General features: G+C 42.2%; 1 protein-coding gene across 4 annotated transcripts in view; it reads left to right on the top strand.

Moving 5' to 3' along the window:
• The window catches only part of ZSWIM8 (zinc finger SWIM-type containing 8), a 67,071-nt gene that overhangs the window by 32,207 nt on the left and 15,596 nt on the right, over positions 1–19,268 (top strand). For all 4 annotated transcript variants that reach the window (XR_008467074.1, XM_054206223.1, XM_054206222.1 and 1 more), the window contains exons 5-15: positions 1,159–1,266; positions 4,141–4,222; positions 5,522–5,642; positions 6,003–6,204; positions 7,113–7,288; positions 11,598–12,606; positions 13,428–13,559; positions 14,495–14,674; positions 15,989–16,172; positions 16,706–16,804; positions 17,706–17,830. Coding sequence is in view for 3 of the 4 variants with exons in the window: in XM_054206223.1 (XP_054062198.1) it covers positions 1,159–1,266; positions 4,141–4,222; positions 5,522–5,642; positions 6,003–6,204; positions 7,113–7,288; positions 11,598–12,606; positions 13,428–13,559; positions 14,495–14,674; positions 15,989–16,172; positions 16,706–16,804; positions 17,706–17,830 (2,418 nt within the window). In the remaining variant the exon portion in view is untranslated. The remainder of the gene's footprint in view (positions 1–1,158; positions 1,267–4,140; positions 4,223–5,521; positions 5,643–6,002; positions 6,205–7,112; positions 7,289–11,597; positions 12,607–13,427; positions 13,560–14,494; positions 14,675–15,988; positions 16,173–16,705; positions 16,805–17,705; positions 17,831–19,268) is intronic.

Raw genomic sequence — 19,268 nt, 5'->3', positions numbered from 1 at the left:
TTGCATACAGATTAATTTCCTTGCTCTTTGGGAAGCTAAGAAATATATTTTAAGGAAGGATTAAGCTTGGATGATTAAAAGGAACAGAAGATTTTCTGCTGTCACAGAACATTTTATAGATAACGTGCTCATGATCAACTCCAGATTCTTAAATAAGTGCTAATAACCCGCTGAAGCTTGTTAATATTTCACAATGGACAATTGTAATAGGCTTAAATTGATACTCTTGTGAAATCATTGGAAAATTGGTATACTTTCTGGACTTAGGACCAGAGAGTTGGCAAAAAAAAAAAAGAGGTCTGCCTTGAATTATTAGTTCCAGTTTTAAAAGATGGGTATGGAGAGTGAGAATAAGAAACAAATTTTCATTTATATTATTTACACTCAGAAAATTTGGACCCTGTGTAAGATAAAAATAATCCTTTTCCCTCCAATCCTTTCTTCTACCTGAAAAATGGTAATGAAAGGATTTTCATGTTTGTATATACTGACTGCTGACACTAGCAAGTTACAAGCCAAGGTATAGTGCTCTATGTCAGCAAATCAATATCAGAAGCATCTTTATTCTCAAACTGCTCTTGCCTGTTTCCAGGTTAAATTTTAGGTAGGTGCCATTTGGGCATTTTTTTATTCCGTAGAGTGAAAAAGGTTAAGAAACTAGTGGTGGTTTGTGTTGTGTGTTTGTTTTTTTTTAATCATCTAAGTTGTTATAAGATATGGAACGAGACTGATTTTAAGATTGAAGAAAAAAACCGCTAATGAGATAAATGAGGTGGTTGTGATTCTGTGAAGCATACCCCCACAGAGCTGGTTGGTTTGCCAGAAGCTTAAAGAATAATGTCCTATTTTAGAGGTTTGTTTGTGAAATCCCTGCCAGTATTTGTGCAATTGCTAGCAACAACAGATCTTAAGCACAGCTGTTAAAGCAGTTTCCTTGAAAAGAAACTCTTAAAAACAGTTTTTATACAGCCTAGACAGCTTATTTGCATCCTATCTGCAACACACCACGTAATTACAGAAAAAAACAACTGTCCATCAAGACCAAGCATGGTATGCATGAGCATAGCTACTGTTCATGACACTTCATCTGTTCAGCGGACACAGCTTCATTAACTCTGACCTGTTAATGGCAGTTTATATTTCCTTTTCTTTCTTTAGGCATCTGCGGTATGCTTACGAGCACCTGTTTCTGAGTCCTTGTCTCGGCTACAAAGAGACCAATTGCAAAAATTTGCTCAGTACCTAATCAGTGAACTTCCACAACAGGTAAATGGGGACAATTGATAGGACTGATTTTTTCTTAAATTCAGTTATTTTTATTCTGGGTCAATTTATATGATGTCTTTTGTTGCAGGATAACCAGTTATGCTGTTTGATTGTGAGTTGCTTGGAAGGCTTTCAGTTCTTGCCCTTTTCATGTTTGTCATTCTATTATTTGACAATTGTCTATTGCCGAGTAAAAGATTAGAAGTGTCTTAAAAGGAGAAAGAAGAGCGATGGCTATTCATATTAGCATGAATGTGCACTTAGCTTGTGGAAGATCAAACACAATAAAATAAATGCATGGTGGTGAAAAGCTTAGGTCAGAACAAATCAGGTTGCTTCTTTTTTGTGTGTTTGGTTACTTAAGTGGAGAAGACTACCTGGGGATGTGTTGTATATGCCTTAGGTGAGCACTTCCTAATGCACCCAATTGGTGACCTTTTGACTTTCCCCAGTGTAGCTTCTTGGTGATTCTTGAGAATCACTTGGGTTATGGAAAGTAAGAAACATGAAATTTTGTTAGTCAAAGGCAAAGTCTGCTGCTTTCTTATTCCTTTAATATCTATGTTGTTCAAGGTGAGATCATTTATATAATGTGCTTAAAATGCTTGCACAAAATACACAAGAATACCTAAGTAATTGTGAAATGTTTGCTTTAAAAATATAAGAGCTTGGCAACTTTTTTATGCTGGTTCAACCAAAGGAGGTTGAGGAAAAACTGACCTGCATGGGTATCTGTCACATTTCAGTAGCGCGTGCATAATATCTTAAGTAGGAGTTAGATTACTGTCAGCATGTGTCTAAAATTCATATTTTGGTGCTGTGCTTGGGACACTAAGATATTCTGTTGCTAAAAAGTCCTCTAAATTTCCTACAGAAATACATAATCTTCTTATGCGAGGAAACAGAGGAATCATAAAATATGAAAGTGATATAAAAGTACTGCTTTTTTGTTGCTGGGAGTTCAGCCCCAACAGTGTGTGCTTCTTGCTGCATTACATAACAGACAAAGCTTTTCTTCTCTCCTTAAGAACTCAGAGCTTTATGTCACATAGCCTGGTGCTTAATAAAGGAGGGTTTTGAAAGGCTAGCAGTGGTGGTAGTTGTTTCCTGAATGACATGTGAGTTGTTTGCTTTCAAATATTATGCGTCTGCTCCTTTTTCCAGGGTTTATTTCTCCTTCAGTCATGTGTACCAGCTGTGCACTCAGGAACATCTGGATTATTTAATTTAATTATTACCATCTTGACAGATAATCTGATGGATGCTGCCCAACAGAAAAGTTTGGGTTTTGTTGGCAGATGCATCTTAACCTGTGTGTGTAATTCCCGTGAAAAAGGCAAGGCGCACCCTAAACTCTTCCAACAGTCTTATTCCTGGTCTTCAAGATTTCTGGGTGAAGATGGATACTCTGATACCTTGGGACACTGCATTTTGACTGTATGATGTAGAATTAGAGTAGGCTGTACACGTGATTCTATTTTGTCCTTATTTCCAGCTTGTGAATTGCATTATGGTGCAGTCATGTAATGCTGAATTACTTTCAAGTGTAAAGGGAGGGTGATCTGTAGGAATGCAGCTAGATAAGGAGATGTTTTTCAAAATCTATGTAGAAAGTGTTTTCTGTATCTATGAAAATGTCAGTGATTCTGAGCAGCTTGGAACTTATTACCCAGTTCTTCTCCCAAGAGCTATTTCCCTTTGTGAAGCCAGTACTCCTATTCCAATTAAATATGAATATTTTGGAAAAATTCCTGAAGGAGAGTCACTGCAGGTGGCTGATACTTCAGCCTTTAGGTGTGTCATTGCCTAGACCTGTGACTTCTCTGCTTTGTGGTTACTTAAAATATGTAGTAGTGGAAAAAGTAAAAAATAGCTTAATGCTGAGTTTGTTTCTTCATGTGACTCAGATGCAAAATATCCTTCTGAATCATTGTTTTTTTTTCCATCTGTTCGAGATGGATCTGTATTAGATGCAAATGTAGGTGTACTCGGTGTGCCTTGTTTTACAGTGTGATCTTTAACCTCAGCTGTTGTGTGGAGAGAGATGGGGGGATATCAGATGTTCTCTTGCAAGTCATTTAAATCCTAACTATATGCCTAACCAGTTGTAAGCATGTGTGCTAAAGGCTAAATGGGTTTATAGTTTCAGCCCAGGCTTAGTTTGGGGAAAAAACACTTTCTACTATGCATTTTTCTTTCAAAAAGAGCATGTCAAGGGTATATCTACTCAGGATTTTGCAGTCAGGTATGAGCCTTCTCTGCTTGTCTCTGAACTGTCCAGAAACTGATTGCGTTAGTTTACTGCTGAAGTTGCATTAGTTTACTATTGAGTCAGAGTTAATATATATATGGTCTTTTTGCTAACAGGATGGTAAATAAAATACAGTCTGCCTGATAGGTTATGTATAGATGTAATTTATAGTTTGCTCCTCTCCTCTCATTAGCTTGAGTTTCAGAGAAATGATTTAGGAAAAAAAAATAAAGAATGTTCAAAGTGCAGGTAAATGGTGACCTTGACTGCAGTCACTTCCATCTCTCTCAAAATTAGCTGCGGTATCACTCTTCATGCTCATACTCTTCAAGAAATGAGAAGGGAACCAGTTACCTATGATGCTTTTGTTTATTTCTTAGGATGTGAATGTAGGAAGTAAACCTTGGATATAGGTTTGCTTTGAGAAAGGAGAGGAGAAAGTGTAACAATTGGTTTGATATTGTATAATCTATAGCACCCTCTATTGTCCTTTCTGAAAACATGACTGTGTGTATTTGATACTTCCGAAATGATGAGTGTTTCAATCGTGAAAATCCAGGCAGATGTGGGTATATCAGGCTGAGAAATACTATGTATATTGAAAGTTTGCTTCATGTTTTCAGATTCTTCCAACTGCTCAGCGCTTGCTGGATGAGCTGTTATCTTCTCAGTCTACTGCCATCAACACAGTGTGTGGAGCCCCAGGTAACGTTGATATATCTTATTTCAGTAATCGGTGTCACAGATAGGAAGTGTGTATATTTCCATTGCTTTGAGTTTCTGAACTGGTCTGTTACCATGTAGATGGGATTGCAGGTGGAGGTCAAGGAAAAGGGCTAAGTACAGGGACTTGCATGTATATGTGGCACGGCAGCAGGCACTTGCTGGTGTAATGGATGCCTCAGAGTATATGCAGAGGAAGGGAGAATCAGGCAGTGCACCTTTCTAATGAAAGATTTTACTTTTTAAGTTGGTATTAATGATAGACTCCTGGAAATGTTGATTGGAGGGGACCTCTTCAACCTCCTACTTGAAACAGGACTGTTTGCAACACTAGATTGGGTTAGCTGTGGCTTGGGCTAGCTTACTCAAGTCTTGGTTACCAGAGATGTTGCAGAGTATTCCTGTTTTAGTGCTGTGTTACCCTTTGAGTCAAGAATTTTTTCCTTGTGTCCAATACGAATACCCTTTTTTATCATCTTCTACTGCCGAGAAGAGTTTGTCTGCATTGTGTTTGTGATTCCAAGTAGTTGTAGGCTGTTAATGATCAACCCTCACCCTCTCCTTCTTAGATGAAATTCACCCATCTTCCTCAGTCTCACCTCATGGGTCATGTGTTCCGTGCCCACGACTATCTTGATACACCTCCACTATATCCTCTCTGGTTTCTCAATATTGTTCCTGGTCTGGGGAACACAAAACTGGGTACAATATCCTAGGTGTAACTTTACCAGTGCCCGGTAGAGGGGGATAAAATAAGTTCCTTAAATCTGCTAGCTCTGCTTTTCTTAACATAGCCCAGCTTGCAGGTTGTTTTTTTTTTTTGTTTTGTGTTTTCCGTGGAAGTTTGGCATTGGTTTGTGTTCAGCTTGGCATCCACCATAATCACCAAACCCTATCAGCTACTCAGCTGTTTGGTTTTCAGTCTGTACTGATGCATGGGGTTTTCTGTCCCAGGTACAGAAGTTTATGTTTTTCCTCAATGAACTTCATGAGGTTTCTATTGGCACAGTCCTTGAATTTCTGCCGGTCCCACTGGTTGTAGGGCTACCATTCAGCATGCCAGACGTGTCTCCCAATTTAGTGTTGTCAGTGGTTAAGGTAATGTTATGATAGCATTTTCAGATAGTTCTGAATAGTGAGTTCCACAATGGGTGAAATAAACTGATTAAGACTGCCTGTGTGCTCCCTATAATCCCGGTGATTGGGCACACAGACAACAGTATCTTCAAAGCCTGTTCTTCAGTATCTTCAAAGACTCTGTATGTGTTGTTTTTTGTCAAGATCCCACTGCTGGACCCTCTGCATCAGATCAAAGCACCTGGTACTTAGATGAGTCTACTCTGAGTGACAACATAAAGAAAACCCTTCATAAATTCTGTGGACCCTCTCCTGTTGTTTTCAGGTAAACTGCTTCCCATAGAAAGGAAAGTGGGATATCGACGTAACCTGTAAGCTCATTCACTGTGTAGCCTGTACCCTTATGTGATGCCATGGATGGAAGGATGCTTAGTTTTGTGGTTGCTCTTCTGGACTGTATTTTTCATAGCTTGTCCAATGTTATTTCAGCAGAGCATACTATATTTGCACAATATCTTACTTGTCTGGTGTTCTTAGTCTCATTAGGCATCATTTCTTTTAGGTTGTACATGTCTGCCCCATTTAAGGTGCAAATGTATTTCTAAATGTAGAATATACTCTGGATTTTGTATGGCTGTGCTTTATTTAATTTTTTCTCACCCTTGCTCTTCTGTTTTATCTACAGTGATGTGAATTCAATGTATCTCTCTTCCACGGAGCCACCAGCTGCTGCTGAGTGGGCCTGTCTCCTGCGTCCCCTGCGAGGAAGAGAGCCTGAAGGAATCTGGAACCTGCTTTCCATTGTGCGGGAGATGTTTAAGAGACGGGATAGCAATGCAGCTCCTTTGCTGGAGATTTTGACTGATCAGTGTCTCAACTATGAGCAGGTATTAAAATCTTTTTGCCGTGGGGGTCGAAATTCTGGAGAACCAGGTTGAGCTAGTGGCTGCTGCCATGTGCCTGTACAATGCATGGCTGAATACATTTTTTTTTTTTAACAGTCTGCATGCATGAGGGGCATGTGCTTCTCTACACTAAAATGGTGTTACAGTTTGCTCTTGTGCTGATTTAGTGATGTCCAAGTAACACTATATCCCAAAAATACCACAGTCCTTTTAACATGAATATATGGTGTCTGAACTCTTTTGTTCAGCCTGTTTGATTTGATTTCTGCTCCATCAAGATATTTTATTTTAATGTTTTTTTTTCCTAAACAAAGTACATCACATATGAGCTGTCATTTTGATAAAAACTAAAGATATATGTTGGGTGATAGAATCTCAAATTCTTTCATTGTTTTTGCAGAAGATATCTCTTGATGGGTTTAAGTAACAATTTTTTGCATATTTTTAAAATAATCTTAGGGAAGAGGTTTCCTTTGACAGTTCAGGATGCTGATCTCACTCTGTAATATAAGTTGCAGTGTAAGTTTCCATATTGTTCTATCACATACCTCAACTTCGAGCAGGTGAAAGGAAATGCTTCATTTGTCACATTTGTTACAGAATTACAGAATGTGATTGTTCACTTTGTCCCTCCAAGTGTGAAGGCCTCTAGTAAGAGAACCTCCTGTGAGTGTTTTGTTCTGCGGGCATGTGCTTTCTAACTAGAGAAATTTTGAGATGCCTTTAGTTCTCAAAAACCAATGCTACTATAGTGCTTGTAGTTATTTTGGAGTCAAATGAAAACATGATACTAACTACAGATCATGTTTCCTTGTGGTTATGAGGTTAAGTGAGAGCAGGGGATGAGATGTTGTCGACAACACAGCTCCACTGAACATTTTCTTCTGCAGATAACCGGCTGGTGGTACAGTGTGCGAACATCTGCATCACACAGCAGTGCTAGCGGGCACACAGGACGCAGCAACGGCCAGTCAGAAGTAGCTGCTCATGCTTGTGCGAGTATGTGTGATGAGATGGTGGTTCTTTGGAGGCTGGCTGTCCTTGACCCAACTATTAGTCCACAGAGGTGAGCACCAGAATCAGATCCAGTCTCTCTTTATTTCTGTGATGTTTCAAGGACACTCAAGAGTTTCTTCTTGTAGATTCCTTGTGTTTGTATCGTTACCTCATTACCTTTTCAACTATTAGTCCTTCTGGACTATGTGCTATGTAAGGTTCAAGAGCACTATAATTATTTTAAACTGTAATTACTATTGCTGCTCACTTTTAGCAACATCATGTAGTGTGAATAATTTGTTTTCTGAGAGGTCTCTTTTGCATATGAGTGTAATTCTGCATTTCAATGTCCCAGTGAAGAACATTTCTTTGAATGATAACACTGTCTACCAATAAATTTTAATGCTTTCTAAATTTAGCAACTTAATGGATTTCTGTTCAGCCCAACCATTCACTGTTGTCTATTTCAAGACGAACCATTTCTTGCTTTCTGTGCTCTTAGGGAGTTTATTCTCTGCAGTGTATTGGTAAACAGTGTCACTGGTGTATGATTTTTCAGTCAATGTTTTCAATTGTCTGAGGAAAAATTTTGAGGCAGGCTTCTAAACCATATTGTGCCTTGGTAAATCACTGCCAATCTTTATTTAGCACTAGTTGAATAGCAGTGGAAGTGCTGAGGGCTCATGTAGAGATACTGTGGTTGACATTGTAATAATTCGTTTTGTACATCTAGTCTACAAAATGTGGTGTGTAAAATGTACTGAATTAGTTTAATGTGCTAGAAATGCTCAGAAAAAAATTCAGAACAAATGAAAACAGGATGGTATTTTCAATACAATTACACATTAACAGGATTTGCTTTTTGTGAATTTTGTTGTGTAACATTAATAAAAAGACCTATTTTTGTGGTTTAACCCAGCTGGCAGCCAAACACCATGCAGCTGCTTGCTCCCTCCTTCCCCTCCTCCAGTGGGATGGGGGAGATAATCAGGGAAAAAATGGTAAAATCCCAGCTGAAACCAGGACAGTATCCCCCCCTTATTCTATACCATCTGCATCATGCTTGGGTCATACACTTTCCAATACATTCCAATTAATCACCACCACTTTTCCTGTCTGTAGCTGGGCAGCAATATCTTGCCATGGTGGGGCAGCCCAAATGGGTTTGCCTCTGCACTGCCAGTTGTTCTGCATCCATTCCTGTAACTATCCCCACAGAGCATTTGCCACCATCCATGGATCAGTATGGAGATAAAGTACTGGCCATTTTTCTCGTTCAGTGATATTTAAAACCAACTGGATGGCTTTCACCTCTGCAAACTGACTCGATTCACCTTGTTGTTCAGGAGACACCTATCTATGTAAGGTACATCAGGGACACTAAAATGGCTGCAGTTTCTGTCTTGTACAGTTTACAATATGAAGTAGCTAAATACAGGGGATGAAGACAAATCAAAAACTGTAGGAAACAGGGAATAAGGCTTAAAATAAACACAAACATCAATCAGATCACACAGAAAAACCATAAAAGATTTTGGCTTTTAATAAAGAATGAAGTTGTGCTATGTGTATTCACATTTGAGTTATTTGGCACAGTTCATATTTGCTCAGATCTCCTACTTGAGCTCATGCAAAATTGAAATACTTCTGCTTCATTAGCTGTTCTTTTGGCCTTTGAATAGTCACCAAGAAGAACCCTCTTCTACCTGTCTTTGCCCTTCTTTCCAGTGAATTGTAAGAAGACTTGCTACCTCATTTCTAATTCATTACTGGCTCTCATCCTTATGGTACCCTTTCCTGAGTAGTTCCCCATTCTTCTTTTTCCTTCTGAAAATCATAGAATCATAGAATCTTCATGGTTGGAAAGGACATTTGAGATCATAGAGTCCAACCATACACCCACACGAAAAAAAACCCCAAACCCCAAAAAAACAACAAAAAGAAAAAAAAGAAAAAAAACCAAAAAAAACCCTAACCTCCAATCTCTGCCCTTCAGAGCATGCCCTGAAGTGCCAAATTTACACATTTCTTAAATACCTCTAGGGATGGTGACTCAACCACCTCCCTGGGCAGGCCGTTCCAGTGCCTGACCACTCTTTCAGTAAAGTAATTCCTCCTAATATCTAATCTAAACCTCCCCTGCCCCAACTTCAGACCATTTCCTCTGGTCCTGTTGTTATTCACCTGGGAGAAGAGGCCAACACCCACCTCTCTCCAGCCTCCTTTCAGGTAGTTGTAGAGGGCAATGAGGTCTCCCCTCAGCCTCCTCTTCTCCAAGCTAAACAAGCCCAGCTCCCTCAGCCTCTCCTCATATGACCTGGTCTCCAGACCCCTCACCAGCCTGGTAGCTCTCCTCTGGACACGCTCCAGCGCCTCAATGTCCCTCTTGTACAGAGGGGCCCAGAACTGAACACAGTACTCGCGGTGAGGCCTCACCAGTGCCGAGTACAGAGGCACGATCACTCCCCTGCTCCTGCTGGCCACGCTATTCCTGATACAAGCCAGGATGCTGTTGGCCTTCTTGGCCACCTGGGCACACTGCTGGCTCATGTTAAGCTGGCCGTCCACCAGCACCCCCAGGTCCTTTTCTGCTGGGCAGCTTTCCAGCCACTCTTCCCCAAGCCTGTAGCGTTGCTTGGGGTTGTTGTGACCGAAATGCAGGACCCGGCACTTGGCCTTATCAAGCCTCATACAGTTGGCCTTGGGCCCATCGATCCAGCCTGTCCAGGCCCCTCTGTAGAGCCTTCCTACCCTCAAGCAGATCAACATTCCCACCCAGCTTGGTGTCCTCTGCAAACTTACTGAGGGTGCACTCAATCCCCTCATCCGGATCATTGATAAAGATATTAAACAAAACGGGCCCCAGAACTGAGCCCTGAGGGACACCACTGGTGACCGGCCGCCAAGAGGATTTCACCCCATTAATCACAACTCTCTGGGCACGGCCATCTGGCCAGTTTTTAACCCAGCGAAGAGTGCACTTGTCTATGCCATGATTTGCCAGCTTCTCCAGGGGAATGCTGTGGGGGACGGTGTCAGAGGCCTTACCAAAGTCCAGATAGACAACATCCACAGCCTTCCCCGCATCCAGAAGGCGGGTCACATGGTCATAGAAAGAGATCAGGTTGGTTAAGCAGGACCTCCCTTTCCTAAACCCATGCTGGCTGGCCCTGATCCCTTGGCTGCCCTGCACTTGCCATGAGAGCTCACTCAAGATGATCCTCTCCATGATCTTTCCTGGTATCAAGGATACCAGTAAAATCCCCTCTTTGAATAAGCCCTACCATTCTGCTCCCTTGTTAATTAATTTCTTTAGTGGTCAAATAGAAGCAGTTGATTTTGTTTAGCCCCTTTTGTCCTAATACCCTTTGCACCTAAATTGGGTCACCTCGTTTTGACTTGATTTTTTGGGTTTTTTGGCTTTTGATAGGAAATCTGAGAGGATTGAGGTGTTGGGCTTGTACCTCAGATCTCTGAAATCTGGCAGAAACAAGATGGCAGTTGATTGAGACACTTGCTGTAATTTCTAGAAATGTCTTTTCCTCTTCCTGAATTAGATCACCCAAATGTATATTCGATTTAGACTATCTTGCTAATGTGCCCAGGCCCTACGTGAGATTTGGAGCTGGGAAATGCAGAAATGCTTTGTTCTTCCCATGGTAATATGGGGCATGGGACTAACTGCTGTGTAATTAAGTCTATATAACCCTACCAGCTTGCTTCTTCCTCAGAGTTATTTGAACTTCAGTTATTTTTGTCTTGCTTGTTCTGTGGCTTGCAACAGTTTACTCTCTCGAGGACAGCCTGCTAAAGCCTAAGTTAAATTGTTGGTCTTTAGATAGGCATATCAGGGTAAAGAGGTAAGTGCCTGGGAGGTAGATTAGGTGGTCCTGTCTGGCATTGTGCTTCTCTGGGCAGGCTGTTTAGATTGTACATGTGAATGTCTTGACTGGAGTTGTTCACAGGGCTGTTTCACAGCTGCTGCAAACTGTTCTGTGAATGTTTCCAAGAGCAGTTCCCCGTGGCACTCCCTGGTGTCAGACTGCTGAAGCTTGCATCACTAATACCTTATTTGGTATTAGCAATTAGATAAGCAAACAGGGCAGACAGTATTTAATTTTAAACCTCACAGTTTGTGTTGTGCTTTCATGTTGGCACTGTTCTCATTTTGTTTCTGTATCATGCGCCTATTTAGGACTCGTTTGTTAAAATACCTGTTTCCTTTTTTCAGCCTGTCTGCTTACTAATGCTGCCTATACTTAATTCAGCAGAAGATGTTTCTGACCAAAAGGAGGAGGTGTTCTGTGGGTTAAGAGATAGTTTGTCACAGGTGCATATTGCGTTTGCTTTCTAACCTGTCCTCTTACTTCTTCTCTTAGGCGCAGGGACCTTTGCTCACAGCTCAGACAGTGGCAGCTGAAAGTCATAGATAATGTTAAGAGGGGTCAGCACAAGAAATCACTGGAGAAGCTCTTCCAGGGTTTCAAGCCAGCTGTGGAAGCCTGTTACTTCAACTGGGAGGAAGCTTATCCCATTCCGGGGATCACATATAGCAGCACTGACAAGAAGAACTCATTCTGTTGGGTAAAGGCCATCCAGCAGAGGAGCTGCCGGTTGCAGTGTGCAGAAACTGCCTGTGAGGCTGGTAGAACCCATGGACAGGAGCCCGGGGGATCATGTCTGCAGCCTGGGGACAGGCTGCGTCCCTCTCCTCAGGAGCCAGCAGTTCGTCCAAAGGAACTAACCGGAAAGCGGAAAGTTGTCTCTGAAACACCACAGAGGGTTCTGAGACGACTTTCCGCAGAGGGTGATAAAGCTGTGTATAAGACTGCAGTGGGCAAAGCAAAGTTGCCAGTGAATAAAGGCTTGACCAGTAAACACAGTGGGAAACGCCGCATGAGCAGTGAAGACAGCTCTTTGGAGCCGGACTTGGCAGAGATGAGCCTGGATGACAGCAGCTTGGCTCTGGGGGCAGAAGCCAGCAACACATTTAGTTTTACAGAAAGCCCATTGAGCAGAAGCTACAGGGACACCTTTGAAGAGGATGGTGGGGTGTACTTCTCTGAGGGACCTGAGCCCAGTGTCAGGAGCAGTTCCATGGCCAAGAAATCGCCCAAGGATCCTGTGGGGGAAATGGGTAGTGGTGATGATGACCTGCCTTCTGCAGATGAGAACAGCGGTGGTGTGAGCCTGAAACCAGAAGAAGTGGGAGATAATGGTGCAGCGGGGGGAGGGGATGATGGAGAAGAGGAAGACGATTACCAGGTATACTATCTGAATCCACAAGAGGTAGCCAAGGAAGATGATGACAAAGCTGAAGGGGGAAATGAAGAGGAGCAGGATATATTTGCTGGTATAAAGCCTCTGGAACAGGAGAACCGGATGGAGGTGAGCCAAATCCAGTTCTAAACACTGTTTTGCAGTTTTATGTATTGTATGCATCGTGGTCTCACTATCCTCCTAGCGGCCACACTTAACCTGCATTAAACTGCGTTAAGTTGTTAAATCAAGTGCTTAATTATAATGTTGTCATAACCCGTTGTATCATAAGGTATCTGCAGTCTTAATGAAGTGGTATCACACATGTGTGTTTCCCACAAGCTTAGCTCCCTATTTCTGTGCTAACTGCAAGTGTCTCATAGTTGTAGCTGGTCCCATCTCATATTCCAGGATTTACAAATGTAGGCAAAACAGTGTGCGTTTTTTACCTAGTCTCACTCTTAGAAATGACAAAATTGAGCGGAAATTAAAAAGAAGTAAGACCAAGACATGCCCAGCAGGAAAAATTTAAATCCAACCACATAAGCAGAAATTCTCTGGAAAGCCAGAGCCAATCTAAATAGACTGTGTCACATTTCTGTAATAACCTCAAAATATGTTTAGAGCTTTCACCTATATGAGCGAGCAGCTGAAATAGTTATAGTCAGTCATGGAAATAGTTATAGTCAGTCAGTTTCAGTTTTAGGGTTTTTTTGAGTTATTCTCTGATTTCTTATAGCACTTGGAGGGAGGATGTGACTTAATCAAGGAAGAGGAGGCTTTTTAGGGGAGTGCTTAATGGGGTGGTGGTGAAGGTCCAGGCAAGGAGGACTCTGAGAACACCTGTGGCTGAAGTGGATTGTGAATTGTGTTTGCAGAATCTTTGCGACAGTGGTTTGAGCAGGCTGGTGGAGTGTGACTTGAATATGATCATCTGTTCTTTCTTGCAGATCCTGTTTGCCTGTGCAGAGGCCCTGTATGCCCATGGATACAGTAATGAAGCATGCCGCTTAACTGTAGAGCTCGCCAGGGACCTACTGGCCAACCCTCCAGATCTCAAAGTGGAACAGCCACCAACTAAGGTAGAGACAGTGCTTGTCTAGTTTTGGGAATAGAGAGTAAGTTAGAAGGAATATGTGGGATAGATACAACAGCATTCCCAGGCATTTCTCATTTGCTGTGATTCAAGGCCCTTCACTGATGCTTCCTCTGGGTTGAACTTCTCTGGATGTCATTAATGTGCCTGCTCACTGTGCGTGTGAATAAAAGGGAGAAAGAAAATAAGAGGCTATTCAGCAGGACTTGGAGTCATCAGAAACTTGAGTGTAGTTAAAAGCTTCTTCACTTTTCCTTGTGCTTCAGAGAGAAGCTTGGTTTGACTGTTAAAAGCTGCAGCTCCTTTAGGAATCTGTTTTAAATCAATTGAACAAAACACACTACTAATATCGGCTTCACAGGATGCTTTGTTTAAGAGATACTGCTACTGTGTGCTATGAGATTTTACAGCAGCCATTAGAAGTCTTGATTTTTGTGCAGCTCTGTGCAGGTGACCCTATTTCTTGTGGTTCTCTCCAAAACCTTAGTCTCCTGTTACATAATGTGCACTATTGGAAATGTTAGAAGATTTGCTGTTTCAGGACAGAGGGTTGGAGAGGAAAGAAATAAGCATAAAATTCTGGAAAGTCACTTGTAGTGGCACTAAGCAGTGTTTGTTGTATGGAAGGGTTCCCTTGGAAGGGACAGGCATGCAACATCTGTCTGCACAGCATCAGTCCAATAGTGAACATACGTCTTATCAACAGGCCGGCTCTTCCGCTGTGTTGTGCTGGGGTGAGATAGGGGAAGTAATGATGTTCATCAGTAGCCACTGGGATTTGTGACTCCTTAGCAAAGGGAATAAAATTTAAATGTGTTTTATTCTTTCTTCTGTCTACTGGTTATTGCAAAGTGTAGGACAAGCATAGAATCATTTGGGATGTTTAGGAAAGTATCCTGTGACAAATTCCTCCTGAAACAGGGCAAAAAGAACAAGGTATCAACCAGCAAGCAGACGTGGATGGCAACCAACACCTTGTCCAAAGCTGCTTTCTTGCTGACTGTGCTAAGTGAGCGGCTGGAGTACCATAACCTGGCCTTCCGAATAGGAATGTTTGCTCTGGAGCTGCAGAGACCACCTGCCTCTACAAAGGCTCTGGAGGTATGAAACATCTCAAAAAGGTAGTATCCATAAGCAACATTGTGCTCCTTGAATGCTTTTGCTCATGTGGTTTCCATTTTAACTACTGAAGTTTGGTTATGCTTTTATATGTTTCCTTAAAATTGATTGCAGTGGGACAAAATGTATTGTGTGCACATCCCATTAGCATACGTTGATCTGCCAGAAAAATGATTAGAAGTATCATTTCATCTGTCATTGCCTTCATTGATGGGAATCTCAGACCTCATATGACAACAGGTCTTTTGATTTCACATGAAGCTACAGGCTTGAAAATATTTAAATGAGTACAAAAACTTTTGTGAATGTATCATTTCCATTAGAAAAGCTTACTTGCTACTTATCTTAAGTATGTTTCCAGTTTGCTTGGCTAATCTGGGGAAAATAAAGCTATTTGTAAATGGAAGTGTCCATATTTGCATGGGTGAAATGGTTTTAGACTTATTCCTTAGGGTGAATTGGTGCAATTGTAACATGTTTGAAAATCGTTGCGCTTGCGGATATCTTATTTGTTGGCAAGTGAACATATGCACTGTGCAGGCAAATTATTTTGGACACTGCTTGATTACTATAAGGCTTCCTGTGTAGAAAAAAAGAAGTGTCCAATTAAGACCTTGTCTGTGTGATTTGCAGCTGCCTTGCTTTTCACTGCAGGGTTGTGCAGTCCCTGGGGGTATGCATTGCTGCTAGGTGTTTACCACTACACTTGTTACACTAATTATCTGTACTTCTTATGGTCTAATTAGAAGATTGTGAGATTGGCAATCACTTGCTACCTAGAAGACAGCAGTCACTTGCACATGTTAAGAATGGAGAGAATGCAGGAATGGCAAAGCATAGTGAAATGTAATGATCTTCATCCAGGTGGCATGCATTGCTGCCACCCCGTGCTCATTCTTCTGCTAGTCAGTCTCTGTTGTCTTGAATGGGTATATTATTTAACATAGCATCCTTTCTTCCTACAATTAAGAGTCATCACCTTTTCCACTGACTTATCCTGTCAAATGCTTCTCCTGATATTCTTATGAAAACTGATGCGTTTTTTTCTGTATGCAGCTCAAGAGTGATAATTTGAGTAAAAAAAAAAAATTGTGTATAAATATGAGGCAAGACTTGTATTAAATTTGAAAATCTGTATTCAGAGAATGATAAAGGTGGCTAGGGTGCTAAGATGTGCTATAATTTAATGATCCAATAAAGACTATTGCTGTACTTTATGTGTAGGTAAAAATGGTCTACTGCCCACAGGGCCTGTGCTGATGACAACTTCTTCTGTTTCCTTGTGGATGCTACCAGGTGAAGCTGGCGTATCAGGAGTCTGAGATTGCAGCCCTCTTGAAGAAGATTCCCTTGGGCACTAATGAGATGAACACTATTCGAGGAAGAGCTGAAGAACTGCGAGAAGGGACACTATGTGATTACCGTCCTGTCCTGCCTCTGATGTTGGCTAGCTTTATATTTGATGTCCTGTGCACTCCAGGTACTGTGTGCATTGGCTTGAGTGTGTGAAGGGCTGAGATGCCAGGTCTTGAGGGGTTTTCAAAGAGAAACTGTCTTCTGTATGAGAACAACCTAATTTTGATTCTTCACACACTGTTGCTTGCACATTGCTCCACGTTGCTTTAGAGGTATTTTGTGCCCCAACAAACTTACCACACTTCAGCACTCTGTGTGTGTTTGTAAAATAGTTATAAACATCTGACTTTCTACTGATGCTGGTTATATTCAGACAACACTAATATAAATCTAGTATTTAAAAAAGAACATAACAACCTGGGACTAGAAGACTGACTTGGCAATATTACCTGCCTGGTTTGAAGCCTTCTGAGTCTAGAGAGAGAAAGGGGGAGGAAAAAAACCCAACAAGACGACAGAATTGTGGTCTTGAAACTGGTACAAGGCTAGGAATATGACCACAGGAAGCTCTGCAAATTCAGAAAACTCTCGGAAAAGGCTTTTGCCTTGAGGTCCTAGTTTTGAAAGCTGACCACTAATTCTGTTGTCTTCCTTCAGTGGTTTCTCCTACAGGCTCTAGACCCCCAAGCCGTAATTGGAATAATGAAATGCCTGGAGACGAAGAGCTTGGTTTTGAGGCAGCTGTTGCTGCTCTTGGTAAGAATCTTTTACAAGAAAAGTCTTTCTTCATCCATATTCTGCATCTGCCTCTTGGATGGTGAGAGTTAGTAGTTCATGCCAGTTTGCAGAAATGAAAATGTTTGCATGGTTTGTCAGTACCAGATGCAGAAGGATTCTACATGCCAGGGTTGAGATGCCTTTGCAAAGCTGTGAAAAATGGAAGGGGGATACAGGACAGGAACTGAATGTTAAAGTAGTAACATGAATTTTAGCTTTCTTGCTCTTTTGTCACGGAAGATGTATTGGCTGTATTTGATGGACAGTTTCAGAGAACAAAAGGCAATCATTTCAGAAGAGGTTAGATAATGATAGTGAAAAACTAGCAGAAGTACTCTCAAGCATTACCATGTAATTCGGAATCTTAGCATAATGCTGGATTCTTGCCTCATTTATCAGCTTCAGCAACAAAGCAGTGATTATATATATTATGTTGACAATACTGTATGCCCATTTAAAGCAGCATGCAAAAAGGAATAGAATAGATTAAACAAGGCCTGTCCTCTGTTGCCTCATCTCCGAAAGGAGGAGAATGAGTTCTCTGTGGTGTGGGAATGCTGGCTTGTAGCGTCTGCAGAAACTGGAAGACTTTGTTTCAAGATGGAGTTGTGGGCTTGCCTGGACTCTTTTCCTGTGGCATGTTAGAATCTGGTTGTTCTGACAGTTGTAGTGAGCTTAGTATTCTGGGAACAGACAGCAGCAGCTCCTGTTTATTCATGACCTATTTCTGAAGTTAACAGAAAAACAGGGAAAAAAATTTATCTTCTTTTGCCTGTGACAGTGAGGTGAATAAAATAGTCTGAGGCATAGATAGTGCTCTGGATGTGGTGTAGTCCCATGGGCTCACTTGTCTCTTCATCCCCTCTTTTCTGACTTGCAGGCATGAAAACAACTGTCAGTGAAGCAGAACATCCTCTGTTGTGTGAGGGCACCCGAAGGGAGAAAGGGGATCTGGCACTAGCGCTGATGATTACTTACAAGGATGATCAGTCTAAGCTGAAGAAGGTGAGTTTCCCTTTAAAAGGGCAGAGGGAGATGCAGAGCAAACCATGTTTGGCTTTTGATGGGTTTGATAGCTTTGCCAGTGAGCATAAGTTGTTGTATCAAGTGCTGATGATTTACAAGCTATATTGTGGTATTTATATTCTTCCACTGATGCAAAATCTGATTGTGCAGTGGGCATTGCCCTGAACAGGCGCTCTTTCCATAGGTTTCTTAAGGTCCAGTCAGGAGATGCGTTCTCACTGCTTTTAATGCTTTTGCTTACCTGTTAAAACAAGTCCTTTGTCCCAGGGATTTTCAGTGTGTGCTCTGTGTGTGGTCTGGGAATTGATTAGAATCACAGAATCTTCATGGTTGGAAAGGACCTTTGAGATCATCGAGTCCAACCAAACAACCTGCAATCTCTGCCACTAGAGCATGCCCTGAAGTGCCAAATTTACACATTTCTTAAATACCTCTAGGGATGGTGACTCAACCACCTCCCTGGGCAGGCCGTTCCAGTGCCTGACCACTCTTTCAGTAAAGTAATTCCTCCTAATATCTAATCTAAACCTCCCCTGCCCCAACTTCAGACCATTTCCTCTGGTCCTGTCATTATTCACCTGGGAGAAGAGGCCAACACCCACCTCTCTCCAACCTCCTTTCAGGTAGTTGTAGAGGGCAATGAGGTCTCCCCTCAGCCTCCTCTTCTCCAAGCTAAACAAGCCCAGCTCCCTCAGCCTCTCCTCATATGACCTGGTCTCCAGACCCCTCACCAGCCTGGTAGCTCTCCTCTGGACACGCTCCAGCGCCTCAATGTCCCTCTTGTACAGAGGGGCCCAGAACTGAACACAGTACTCGAGGTGAGGCCTCACCAGTGCCGAGTACAGAGGCACGATCACTCCCCTGCTCCTGCTGGCCACGCTATTCCTGATACAAGCCAGAATGCTGTTGGCCTTCTTGGCCACCTGGGCACGCTGCTGGCTCATGTTAAGCTGGCCGTCCACCAGCACCCCCAGGTCCTTTTCTGCCGGGCAGCTTTCCAGCCACTCTTCCCCAAGCCTGTAGCGTTGCTTGGGGTTGTTGTGACCGAAATGCAGGACCCGGCACTTGGCCTTATCAAGCCTCATACAGTTGGCCTTGGCCCATCGATCCAGCCTGTCCAGGTCCCTCTGTATCATAGAATCATAGAATCATTTAGGTTGGAAAAGACCCTTGGGATCACCGAGTCCAACCATCAACTCCACTCTACAAAGTTCTCCCTTAAACCATGTCCCTTAACACCACATCTAAACGAGTCTTAAACACATGCAGGGATGGTGACTCCACCGCCTTCCTGGGCAGCCTATTCCAGTGTCTAACCACTCTTTCTGTGAAGAATTTTTTCCTAATGTCCAGCCTAAACCTACCCTGCTGCAGCTTGAACCCATTCTCTCTTGTTCTATTGTTAATTACCTGTGAG

Source organism: Rissa tridactyla, chromosome 6 (assembly GCF_028500815.1).
Source record: "Rissa tridactyla isolate bRisTri1 chromosome 6, bRisTri1.patW.cur.20221130, whole genome shotgun sequence".
NCBI lineage: Eukaryota > Metazoa > Chordata > Aves > Charadriiformes > Laridae > Rissa > Rissa tridactyla.
This window is presented reverse-complemented; position numbering and strand designations above follow the sequence as displayed.